The 13,365-nt window shown below is 44.3% G+C and overlaps 1 protein-coding gene across 1 annotated transcript in view; it reads left to right on the top strand.

Annotated features, from left to right (window-relative positions):
• LOC132577358 (glycerol-3-phosphate acyltransferase 3-like) overlaps positions 1 to 13,365 on the top strand; it is a 51,295-nt gene that overhangs the window by 18,495 nt on the left and 19,435 nt on the right. Inside the window, exon 2 of the mRNA XM_060247105.1 lies at positions 5,064 to 5,136. Coding sequence (XP_060103088.1) covers positions 5,064 to 5,136 — 73 coding nt within the window. The remainder of the gene's footprint in view (positions 1 to 5,063; positions 5,137 to 13,365) is intronic.

The following is a 13,365-nucleotide window of genomic DNA, read 5'->3' as shown; positions in this document are numbered from 1 at the left end:
CTTGGTCTTCTGCAGGCCAAGGTGTCTGACATTGGAAAGTACTAGCAAGTTGCAGCTGACTTACGGTTGCTTGGACTTGTGGTTGGGGGCAGCGATGGGCTCCTTTCTGATGGGCTCCCTTGTCCTCCCTCTCCTCTCTCCCCTTCCTCTTCTTATCAGATGGTTATATATTTCCCTTTCATAGGATTTTATGCCATCTTTAGCTGTATAGTGGGTGTATTTATGGATCTTGCTGTATTTAATGTATTTTCTGTGTTTTAGAATGCTATAGGATTTACAAATTGATGTTACCCATTCTGAGGCAATTCTGGGGAGAGCTGGGTTATAAATCTAATCGAACAAATAAATATATTAAACTCCACTGGAAGTTTTGACCCCGTAGGGTTTTCAAGGCAAGAGACATTCAGAAGTGATTTGCTGTTGCCAGCCTCTGTGTTGTGTTGCTGCTCTGAACTTCCTTGGTGGTCTCCCATCCAAATACTAACCAGGCTGACCCTGCTTCGCTCTTGAGATTGGGAGGAGTGGGGAATCAAACACAGTTCTCTCAGATAAAAGTTTGTGCACTTTAACTACTACACCAAACTAGCTTTGTGTAGTGAGGGTGGCTGTGTTAGTCTGTACAAGCAAAATGAAATGGGAGAACCATGGCACTTAAAAGACAAACAAAATTTATTCCCATGTAAGCTTTTGTGGCAGCTCTGGGTCGAGAAATACCTGGAGATTTTGGGGGTGGAGCCTGGGAAGGACAAGTTTGGGGAGGGAAGAGAACTCAGCAGGCTATAATGCCATATAGTCTGCTCTCCAAAGCAGCTGTTTTCTCCAGGAGAACTGACCTTGGTTGTCTGCAGTTCTCAGGCAATAGTAGGTACAGTCTGTTGGTAACATCTTCCCCCTCTCCCTCAGGCTTCATGCCTTCCTGTTGTTAATATAAACCAGTCTAGTGGGTTCATACCCCACACATCTAATGAAGTGAACTCTGACTCATGAAAGTTTATATTGGAATAAATTACCTCTAGAGTGCCACAGGACTCCTCTTTTATTAGTATAATACTTTATTTATTTTTATTTTAGTTATTTATTTTTCATATTTATATCCCCCCCCCCCCCGAAGCAGGTTCAGGGCGGCTAACAGCATCATGTCATCAACAATAAAATATAAAACAATCACCATCATATATCAATTAAAAATTAAGACAGGTTACAATTTAAAATTTTGTACAGTACAGTCATAAAACAATAGTTTAGTGCTAAATCATGCCATTCTTCAATGATATTGGGCATCTACACGCTTTGGTTGAAAGCCATTCGAAACAACGTTGTTTTGCAGGCCTTGCGGAACTGGGCAAGGTCCCGTAAGGCTCTAACATCGTCTGGGAGTTGGTTCCACGAGTGCGGGGCCGCAATAGAGAAGGCTCTTTCTCTAGTAGCCTTCAATCTCGCCTCCCTCGGCCCAGGGATTACTAGTAGGTTTTGCGATCCGGATTTAAGTACCCTCTAGGGAATATATGGGGAGAGATGGTCCGTAAGGTACGCAGGTCCTTGGCCATATAGGGCTTTAAAGGTGATAACCAGCATCTTGTAGCGAATCCAGAATACTATCGGCAGCCAGTGCAGTCCCCGCAGCCCCGGCTGTATATGGTCCTGAATAGGGAGACCCAATAACAGCTTGGCCGCCACATTCTGCACCAGCTGCAGCTTCTGAATTCGAGACATGGGCAGCCCCATGTAGAGGGCATTACAGTAGTCTAGTCTTGAGGTGACCGTCGCATGAATCACTGTTGCTAAATCGCTGTGTTCTAGGAAGGGGACCAACTGTCATGCCTGCCTAAGGTGGAAAAAGGCGGATCTCGCAATGGCTGCTATCTGGGCCTCCATAGCCAATGTGGGCTCCAGTAGCACCCCCAAGCTTTTGACTTTGGGCGCCGGTATCAGTGGCGCCCCATCAAAGGCTGGTAGAGGGATTTCCCTTCCCAGACCACCGTGGCTCAGACAAAGGACTTCTGTTTTCATTGGATTCAGCTTCAGACGACTCAGCCTGAGCCACCTGGCCATGGCTTGTAACACCAGGGCCAGATTTTCTGGAGCAGAGGCAGGTTGGCCATCCATCAGCAGATAGAGCTGGGTGTCATCAGAGTACTGATGGCAACACAGTCCAAATCTCCAGACAATCTGGGCAAGGGGGCGCATATAGATATTAAACAACATCGGGGAAAGCACCGCCCCCTGAGGCACCCCACACTTAAGTGGATGCCTCTGGGATGATCGTCCCCCGATTGCCACCCTTTGTCCCCGACCACAGAGGAAAGAGGAAAGCCATTGCAAGGCTAACCCCTGAATCTCCACATTGGCGAGGTGATGAACCAGCAACTGGTGATCGACCATGTCGAACGCCACCGACAGGTCCAACAACAACAATACCACTGACCCGCTTCGATCCAGTTGTCGCTGGAGATCATCCACTAAGGCGACCAGCACTGTCTCCGTCCCATGGCCTGGGCGAAAACCGGACTGGTGTGCGTCTAGAATGGAAGTGTCCTCCAGAAAGCTCTGCAACTGCAACGCCACTGCCCTCTCAATTTTACCCCAAAAGGGTAAATTTGATACCGGCCGATAGTGTGCCAATTTGGCCGGATCTAGAGTTGTTTTTTTCAAGAGGTGATGGACTACTGATTTAAGGAATAGTAGCATAGTGTATATCGATGTGAGTTTTATGTATTTTTAGGTTTTTATGTATTTTATTGTATAATTTTAATCGTATTTAAATCGACCTCTGTTAGCTTTTATTGTTGTAAGCCGCCCTGAGCCCACCTCGGTGGGGTAGGGCGGGATATAAATCGAATAAAGTAAGTAAGTATCTCCTCTTTAAAAGGCTCTGGAAAGAGCCCATCCGAGAAGGACCTATTTACAATATCCCGTATAGGATATTGAAGCTCCATCCTTCATGCTTTAATCAGCCAGGATGGGCAAGGGTCCAAATCGCATGTTGTTGGGCATGCAGTTGCAAGGATGCTGTCAACTTCCTTCAAGCTGAGTGCTGTAAAACTGTCTAAAGTCGATCCCGAAAACAGGCACGGTGCCTCGAGTTCACTTACTGTTTCAATTGCGGCAGAGAGGTCGCAGCGGAGCAACGAGACTTTATCCGTGAAAAATGTTGCAAAAGCCTCACAGCCAATCTTCACTTCCCTATGATTTGGTCTGCCTTGTGGCAGAGTTGTAAGGGTCCGAATAATACTAAATAATTATGCCGGGCGTGAATTTGCGGATTCGATCTTGGCTGCAAAGTAAACTTTCTTTGTGGCTTTGATTGCCATCTCATAGGATCTCATATACTCTATATAAGATGTTCTGGTTGCTTTGTCATGAGTCCATCGCCATTGCCTCTCCAGTCGTCTGAGCCCCTGCTTCATCAACCGCAAATCTGTGGTATACCATGGTGCCGTCCCTGAGTGGGGGCGCAGAGGGCGCCGAGGAGCGATCTCGTCAATGGCCATGGTGAGCTGATTTTGCCATAGCTCAACCATGTCATTGAGCGAGTCGCCAGGGATCCCGCAGTTCCCTCTAGAACCATATTGGGTCCATCAGGTTCCTTGGGCGAGCTAAAATACACTTGTTGCCTAAACAGGATTGGGGTGGAACATCCATATGGGCCTTCAGGACATAGTGGTCCGACCATGGCACTGCATCAGCAGTAATTCGGGTCACTGTAACCCCCGATGCAAAGATCAGATCCAGCATGTGCCCAGCCTGATGTGTGGGTGTAGTTACAAATTGAGAGGGTCCTAGTGTAGCCATGGATGACACTAGGTCCGTCGCCCGATTGGAGTTCGCCTCATCGGCATGGACATTGAAATCACCCAGGATTAAAAACCTTGGGTGTTCCAATGCCCAGCCTGTTACAGCCTCCATCAGGGACGATAAGGTGCTGGCTGGTGCGTTAGGCGATCGGTACACGAGCCAGATCGCCAAACCCTCTCCTACATCCCACTTCAGACCCGCACATTCAATGCCATCGATCTCTGGCGTCAGGAATTTATTATTCTCTGGGAGCTGTCAGGAAGTGGGAAATCCTTCCTTCCTTCGCTGAAAGACAATGAGTGACTGCATGAATACAGTTGGCCCATGAGTTACTTGTGTTTGATCCTGGAAAGTCCTGTACTCTTAGTGCTTAGAGGCATGCATAGTTTGCTTCTTATTCTTCTGTTCTCATAGATGTGTGTTGTGTGGTCTCCTGGGCCCAGCAAATCCTCAGTGTAGTTGTCAGCCAACTTGCTTGGATGGCAGTTTCAGTTACACCTGAATTTAGGAAACACCTGAAGTATAAATGGAGAGACGTGATTTAAATCAGGGCTGCTGTCTTGGTGAAATGGATGATTTTTAATTACAGAAATGATACTTCCAAATGAAGTCAGACAGGCAAAATAAGATGAGCATGCAATCAAGTGCAGTCGGAAACAAAATAAGCTGATACGAGGCAGTTGTATGCAGAGGTATAGGTGACGTGCTTAACACCTATTAAAGTTTGAGTTATGCAAGATATCATCCATAGTGAGAAATTCTAGATTTTTAAGAAGAGGAAAGAGGAGGGAATAGTTTTGTACTTTTTAATAAACTCCGCAATTTCACATTGGATTCTCCTTTTGAAGTCCCCCCCCCTTTTTGTATGCAAACAATGCCTTTAAGAGCAGCAACTTTTTCTTGTGATCGTGCATAGATGGCTTCGAGAGGGGATTGAGCAGAGGTCCATCAGTTGCTATTAGCCACAGGGTATAGATGGGAATTCTTTCTGGGGCAGTGATGCTCTGTATTCTTGGTGCTGGGGGGGGGGGCAACAGTGGGAGGGCTTCTAGTGTCCTGGCCCTACTGGTAGACCTTCTGATGGCTCCTGGGTTTTTTGGCCACTGTGTGACACAGCGTGTTGGACTGGATGGGCCATTGGCCTGATCCAACTTGGCTTCTCGTATGTTCTTATCATCGACATTGTTATGATATGAGGACATGCAATATTATGCACATACCTTCTTAAAGGATGCCCTCATTTGCTCCCCCCCCTTCTTTTCAAACAGTGGGCCACACGTCGAATTCAGAGAGGAATAAAAGAGCAGCGGATAGAAGTTCAGAAAATTCCCAGTTCAAATGGTAAGTTGGTTTCTTACAAACTCAGAATTTGTTCCCAACATTGTAGGGCAGTAGGAAGAGAAGTTTGAGGACCAAAAGGAGAGCCATAGTTGACACAAGATCCATCCTCTTTATTCACAGATGCCCCAGGTTATTAATTTGTTGGGTCATCTTAAGTCTGAAGTGAATTGACAATCTTAACACACATGCATGCACATGGACAAAAGGCCATGTGGAATGGAGGCTGTAATAAGGAGGTGAGTCGGACAATATTGATTGAAAAAGCTGGCTAGGTCCAGCCAGGGGAATTCCAGGAATGGTCAGCATCACATAGACTCCCCTGCTAGCAACTAGGGCTGCGATCATATACACTAAATAATGCACTTTCAAGCCTCGTTCAGTGCACTTTTCTAACTGGATTTTGCCAGTTCACACATTAAAATCCAGTTGGAAAGTGAACTGAAAGTGCATTATTTAGTGTGTGTAATCATAGCCTAGTTAGTTTGTCTGCTTTTTCTGATTGGATTCAGGAAGGCTGCAAGCTTTGATTGGCTTAATAAGTCAATGGATCAACTGAAGACTTAGTTAATTAATCGCGGAAGGCACTTTAATGGGTAGTAATTCAGATATTTTTTTTCTTTCTCACTTGTTTATATTTTACCCATTCACCTACTTTGGTTGAAATGCATTCCTGTGATTAGAGATTTGTGGGGGCGGAAGATGACTATTAAATATGCATGCTTTTGGTTAAGTGCAAATTTATTCCATCAGTCCAACTAATTATTGATTATTATTATTTTTTGGTGATGTCCTTAGTTGCAACATTCTTTTCTCTCTGGACTCTTGGGACTTTGTTGCCTCCTCTTGTGAGGAACGGCAGTTGCTTAATGTGATTTCCTTTTTACCCTGATTGCAAAACAGTGATTTCAACTTGCTGTGGTTGGGATATTTGCGATAGGATGTGGCTGTCGGACATAGTTGACTGGGGTCTGGAGTGGAGAGAGGGAGAGGGAAAGAGGGAAAGGGAGAGAGAATAAGAATGTAATTCTCGATTTGTTCTTGTTCGGGACTTTGTTGTTTCCTCTTGTGAGGAAGGACAGTTGCTTAATGTGATTTCCTTTTTACCCTGATTACAAAATGGTGATTTCACCTTGCTGTGGTTGGGATATTTGCAATAGGATGTGGCTGTCGGACATAGTTGACTGGAATCTGGAGTGGAGAGAGAGAGAGAGAGAGAGAATGAGAATGAGAGAGAATTAGAATCATAGAATAGAATCATAGAGTTGGAAGGGACCTCCAGGGTCATCTATTCCAACCTCCTGCACAATGCAGGAAACTCACAAATACCTACCCCAAATTCACAGGATCTTCATTGCTGTCAGATGGCCATCTGGCCTCTGTTTAAAAACCTCCAAGGAAGGAGAGCCCAACACCTCCAGAAGAAGCCTGTTCCACTGAGGAACCGCTCTAACGGTCAGAAAGTTCTTCCTAATGTTGAGCTGGAAACTCTTATTTAATTTCTACCCATTGATTCTGGTCCTACCTCCTGGGGCCACAGAAAACAATTCCACACCATCCTCTAGATGACAGCCCTTCAAGTACTTGAAGATGGTGATCATATCATCTCTCAGCTGCCTCCTCTCCAGGCTAAACATCCCATTTTCTTCAACCTTTCCTCATAGGACTTGGTCTCCAGACCCTCTCACCATCTTTGTCGCCCTCCTCTTGACCCGTTCCAGCTTGTCTATATCCTTCTTAAAATGTGGTGCCCAAAACTGAACACAGTACTCCAGTTGAGGTCTTACCAGAGCAGAGTAAAGCAATACCATCACATCACGTGATCTTCCTATACTTCTGTTGATGCAGCCCAAAATTGCATTAGAATGAGAATGTAATTCTCGATTTGTTCCTTGTTTGTGTGTAAAGAGGCATTCTGCCCTTGGATCTCCTCCTGCAAGGGCTTAATGAAGAAAGGGAGGCAATTGTCCCAAAGTTTCTCTACCCCCCTACTGCCTAGGATTTTCACCCCCCCCCCCCCCGGGCATGCTGTGGCTGTGAATGTGACCCAGAGCTACAACTGCACAGCACTGCCTCATTATGCACTGTGTCATCGCATTAAATGCCAGCCTGTGCTTGCATAATTCATTGGGGCCAGGTTCTGTGACGTGGCTCTCTTTCTCAGCCAGCTTGTGGCTTGAAGGATTGTGTTGTTCTCTGAAGCCACTGGACTGGCGTCACTGGGGGAGGGAGGCTTACGTTACATCGGGGAACCTCGAGCGTCCTCTAGGATTGCTTTGGCTCCTTTCTGGCAGGATTTGAGTTTCTCAGTATCTGAGGGGCAGACTAGAATCCAATTTGCACGGCTCTCCCATGCAGGGAGAAGAGGGTGGGCCTCTGTAATAATTGAGCTGCATACGATCCCATTAATAGAACAAGAAAGAGAATAGTGGAATTTCCAGTGTGGCAGGTGAAGGGATAGACAGGTTGGTGCCATTCCAGCTGGCTGCTTCCCCAGGGTCAGTGACGTCGGCTGCTTTAATCTAGCAATGGTATGCTTATCTAACAGATCTGTGTATCTCGGTGGCTCCATTGCCTCCAGGGTGTACAAGAATAATGTTGGGCAATGTGATTTGGTAATGAACAATTCCACACTTTCGTCTGGGCTTTCCTGAACAAAGTTCAGAAGTTGACTGCTCTGTTTTTAAGCGTTCTGTGGAAATCCAGATTTGACTCATCAGCTCAGGGCACTAGATCATGAGGTGAATGTTCGGCCTAGTGGGCCTCAGCTTTCTCCAAAGTGGACCCCTGTTAGTTGGCGGTGAGAAGTGAGGTAACTAAGGCAGGGGGGAGTCAGAGGCTGAGGAGGAAGAAGCAGTGTGTTGTCTTCTAGGGCAGGGGTGACCGTGAGAAGGTTTCCTCAGAACTGGAGGTCAGGCCCTGTGGCCTTCTTGAATGATTCTTGCTAACTTCTCAAGGCCTAGAATAAAGTTAGAGTTCAGTAGCACTTTTAAGACCAACACAGTTTTATTCAAGGTATAAACTTTTGTGTGTACACACATACTTCTTCAGATGCAGTGAAATGGGAGAAGACCATTCAAACTTATAGATAGGGTTGAAAAAAACAAATTAGCATATAACATGACACAGACATTTTTAGACAAAGGAGGGACAACAAGCCAAGTGTGCAGAGTCGACAGTGGCTTTGTCTCAAAATGTCTACATCATGCTATATGCTGATTTGTTTTTTTCAACCCTGTCTATAAGTTTGAATGGTTTTCTTCCATTTCATTCTATCTGAAGAAGTGTGTGAGCAGCCACATGAAAGCTTATACCTTGAATAAAAGTTTGTTGGTCTTAAAGGTACTGCTGGACTCTATTCTGTTGCTTCAGACCAAGACAGCTACCCACCTGAATCTATTTTTAAGGCCTAGTTCTGACTGAAATGGCAAATCAAGGTGTGGGCTTCCCCATATTGGGTCTGCAGATCAATCATATGCTCTTCCCCATGTGGGTATATGCTCTCCCCCCCCCCCTCCAAACATGTGTAGAAAACAAGATATTGGGATCAAGTCTGGGCTACGTTGCCTTGCTCTCAGTCGGGTCTGCGAGCTCTCCTGCTTGCGGCCCCCCTGAATCAGGCAGGGGAAGGGGTGTCACAGATGTGACACCCCCAAAGAGGCCCTGGGGGGTGTCTCTTTTTGTCATGGGGCTTTTACAGCAAGACAGGGGCGTGATGGCAGTTGCTCCTGTTCTTTCTGTATGCCCTGAAGCTCTCCCCATCATGATCGCCATTACAGCAGCAAGAGGAGAACGCCCAATCGCTTGCCTTTCTTCTCTTCAATAAGCTTTTGATCTATCACCCCTCTATCTCAAGCATGACAACTCTTCAATGCAAGTAAGTCAGCTTTCAATTGCCAATGACTAATGGGTCATTTTTACATTTCAATAAACTGGCAGTTCAAAGGAAGGGAAAGAGGTTGATACCTCTAATTTCCCTGTGACTGAGGCTGTGAAAAGTTAAAGAGACTATTATTCGTCTGCAATACGGTCTGAACAAAATGAGATACTTGTTAGAGGGACGTCTCCTTGTCGTCTGATTTGAAATTCATACGCTAACATCTAAAACTCCAGTTGGAGGACACTGGGAAGGACGGGCTATCAGGGACTCTGAGCTGCTGTTCAACCTGGAGTAATGGACTAAGTTTGCTGACAGAGAAAAATGGCTTTGCTAAGCGAAATTTTTCACAAAAAAGATATTTTAAGCAGTTTGAAGTCTCTGAGGCAAGATCTTGGTTTATTGACAGACTTGGTTAAGGAGCAAATGGGAGCTTTTGTGCTGAAAGCTAGCGAAATCTCAAATCTTCATGAGCAGAGTGCTAAAGAGAACCCGGTGACGTCTGTGGAATTGAAATGGGAGAGCGACCTGTTTGGAAACGAACAAAAGAAAATTAAAATGGAATCCTATGGCGTAGTTTAAAAAGACCGGAAATGGAGACTGATTCAAGTTAGGTCGAGAGGATCAAAGGCTGTGGAATTTTTCTCACTTCCTTCGAAAAGGATGACTGCATTAAGATGTAAGAAGATGCATTTTAACCAGAAAATCATGATGTGGAAATCTTTCAGAAAGAAGAGCCTCCTGAATTAGATTTTTCTCAGTGGATAATTGGACATGGACTTTGTAAGAAAATCTGATATGTGATATTAGAAAGCTAAGTGAGATTTCCTTTTCCTTTTTTGTTGTTTTTTTTGGGCTACAATAAGTTGTCTTGTTTAAAACAACATGGATATAAAACTTAAAGGACTAAAAAGCCTTTGAAAAGAATTTTATGTAAAAATAGTTAACTTAGATTAACTTTTAAGAAGGCAGATAGCGTAATTACTTGATGAATTGGTGAACTTGTTTTTAACAGATGATATTAGTTTTTTATGTTTGTTATTGACATGGATAATCCTACAAGTTAATCTATAATTGTTAAGAAGGTAGATATTGTAATTATTTTGTTAATTAGTAGATCTCCTTAGAATATGTTTGAAGAAATGTCTATAATAAGATAGATAAATTATTGTGCTCAATTTCTAATTTGTCAAGGATAAAGATATTGGTCATAGACTGTGTTAAGGAGAGAGAATCAAATCAAATCAAATTTTATTCTTATATCCCGCCCTCCCCCACCAGAAGGCGGGCTCAGGGCGGCTCACAGACATGACACGTCATGATTCAATTAAAACAAATAAGCAACATTTTAAATATAATACAGTTACATAAATAGATTAAAATAGATAAAAATAGGTGCTATAAATTCTGTCGTCCCAATTACATACTATCAAACATCAGTTACAATTGCACATAAGATGGCTAAAGTTACGATGATTTAATCAGTTTAGTCTGGTCCTAATTCAAATGCGAGCTGGAAAAGAGAGGTTTTGCAAGCCCTGCGGAACTGGTTCAGGTCCCGCAGGGCTCGCACCCCCTCTGGGAGTTGGTTCCACCAGCGAGGGGCCGTTAATGAAAAGGCTTGCTCCCGAGTTATCTTCATTCTGGCCTCTCTTGACCCAGGGATTTGTAGGAGGTTTTGGGAGCTAGATCTTAACGCTCTCCTGGGGATATATGGGGAGAGGCGGTCCCTAAGGTAGGCAGGTCCTCGGCCATATAGGGCTTTAAAGGTAATAACCAGCACCTTATAACGAACACGGTAGACGACCGGTAGCCCATGCAGATCCCGCAGCACAGGCCGCACATGTTCCCACCTTGGTAGTCCCATCAACAGCCTGGCCGCTGCATTCTGCACTACCTGAAGTCTCCGCGTTCGACACAAGGGCAGCCCCATGTAGAGGGCATTGCAGTAGTCTAATCTTGAGGTGACCGTTGCGTGGATCACAGTTGCTAGGTCGTCGCGTTCCAAGAAGGGAGCCAACTGCCTCGCCCTCTTGAGGTGGAAGAAGGCGGATCTTGCGGTGGTGGCTATCTGGGCCTCCATTGATAGCGAGGATTCCAGTAGCACCCCCAGGCTCTTGACCCTGCGCACTGGTATCAGTGGCGCACCGTCAAAAGCCGGCAGAATAATCTCCCCTCCTGGTCCGTCCCGACCCACGCAAAGGACCTCAGTCTTCGTTGGGTTCAACTTCAACCCGCTCAGCCTGAGCCAGCCAGCCACGGCTTGTAACACCCGGTCCAAATTTGTAGGGACATCACGGGTCCGGCCTTCCATCAGTAGATAGAGCTGGGTATCATCAGCGTACTGATGACAGCCAAGCCCATACCTCCGGGCAAGCTGGGCAAGGGGGCGCATAAAGATATTGAACAATGTCGGGGAGAGAACTGCCCCCTGAGGCACCCCACAATGAAGGTGCATATTGGCTACAAATTAGGAGATAGATTTCTTTTTAGTAAGAAGAGTTTCTTGAAATGTTCTTATCTTGGTGGGTAGTTGGTTATGGAACTCTCAATAAGAACAGGCATGTGATTTTTATTTTTGGGTCATGATAAGCTGTTTTTTCTAGCTCAATAGGGATATAAGAGTTGGATTAATTGTTAAAAAGGCAGACAGCACAGTTATGTAAACTGGCAGATTTGTCTTTAGTATGTCTCCCAGGAGAAACTGTTTATATTGAGATAGACAAAATACTATGTTGTATTTTTCTTTTAGCTTCTTAAGGATAAAGATGGGAATTTTTGTGTCTATGTTAATGAGGATAGTGTTAAACTAACAAACTAGTCTGTGTTTTTAACATGGTTAAGCCAAAGCAGCTAGTTCCGTGTTGAGACTGCTCTGACTTATTTATACTTATATGTGTTGAAGAAGAACTGTTTAGACTTGTATTGCAAATAATAGTTTAGTAAAAATGTTTTATAATGAAAGATAAAGATAGTAAAATATATGGAGAACTCTATACTTGCAGGTAGAATGAATTGGATATTTTATTTGGAGGTAGATTTAAAACTGATATATTTGTATTTTTCTTTTTTTTTTTCTGCTTTTCCCATTCTGTATATGCCCTCCCCTCCCTTTTTTGTATCTATGCTTATGCGTCTTTCTTTTGTAGTTAAAACCAATAAAAATTATAAAATCTCGAAAACAAGATATTAAGAAGACCAGTCGGAGCTCTTCTTCCTCACAGCTAGTTTTCTGTTTAGGGAATTTTGTTTTGTACACTGGAGCATTTAGCTGTTTGAGCCTCACCTGAAAACTTGAAGGTGAGGTCCAAATGTGCTGTGTGTGAGAACTTAATTAGAATATTGGGCTTGCCACTCGGATGGATCTTAATCTACTGGATTTGGATCAGGGAGATCTGGATTCAGATCCCCACCCCATCACAATTTCACTAAGCAATCTTGGTCCTAATTTTGGCTCTGAGGATTGTTGCAATAATAAAATGTGATAAAATCTTTTCTGTGATGGAGAGATACAAAGCAAATGATAGCCAAACGGGCTGTATTCTGTTCTGAAGAGAATGAGATTCAATACATTTATAGAGATTAGCTAGCCGTGATGGAAGGAGAGGAGAGCATTCATTGGTGGGGGGAGCGATTGTTTCCCTCCCTGTGGATGGATGCTGTTTGGTAGGGATCCCCCCCCGTAGCAGGGTGGGGAGTTTCCAGACCTTGGAATATTAGCATCACACCTATTAGGTGCTATCAAACCTCAAGGGGTTACTTCTGGTAACCCCTCATGTGGTTTTCAAGGCAAGAGATGAGCAGAGGTAGTTTGTCATTGCCTTTCTCTGCATATCAACCTTGGTCTCCCGTGCAAGTATTAAACCTACTTAGCTTCTGAGATCTGATGCAATTGAGCTAGTCTGAGCCATCAAGGTCAGGGCTTACAATTTTTTTGTTTGTTTGCTGTCAAGTTGTTACTGACTTATGGCAAACCCAGAGGGTTTTCTAGTAGGGATGTGTATTTGGTTTGACTGAACTGAATACAACCCCGAATAACAGCTGATTTGGCTATATTTGGCTCCGTATACAGCTGAATCAGATTCTCTGATCTGATTCGGCTGCCAAATCTGATATTCGGCCCCCTGAATATTTTGCCCCTGAATAACCTGAATCTGAATTTTACTGATTTTTTTCTTTGCACATCCTTATTTTCTAGGTAAGAAACGTTCAGAGGTGATTTGCTTCTGTGTAGCAATCCTGGTATTCCTTGGTTGTTTCCTATACAAATAGGTTGTTTTCTATCCAAATCCTGACCAGGGCCAACCCTGCTTAGCTTCTGACAAAAGCCTGGGCTTATCCAGGTCAAGGCATTA

Source organism: Heteronotia binoei, chromosome 9, assembly GCF_032191835.1.
Source record: "Heteronotia binoei isolate CCM8104 ecotype False Entrance Well chromosome 9, APGP_CSIRO_Hbin_v1, whole genome shotgun sequence".
Taxonomy (NCBI): domain Eukaryota; kingdom Metazoa; phylum Chordata; class Lepidosauria; order Squamata; family Gekkonidae; genus Heteronotia; species Heteronotia binoei.
The sequence above is the reverse complement of the archived record's forward strand: the minus strand, read 5'-3'. Positions and strand labels throughout refer to the sequence as shown.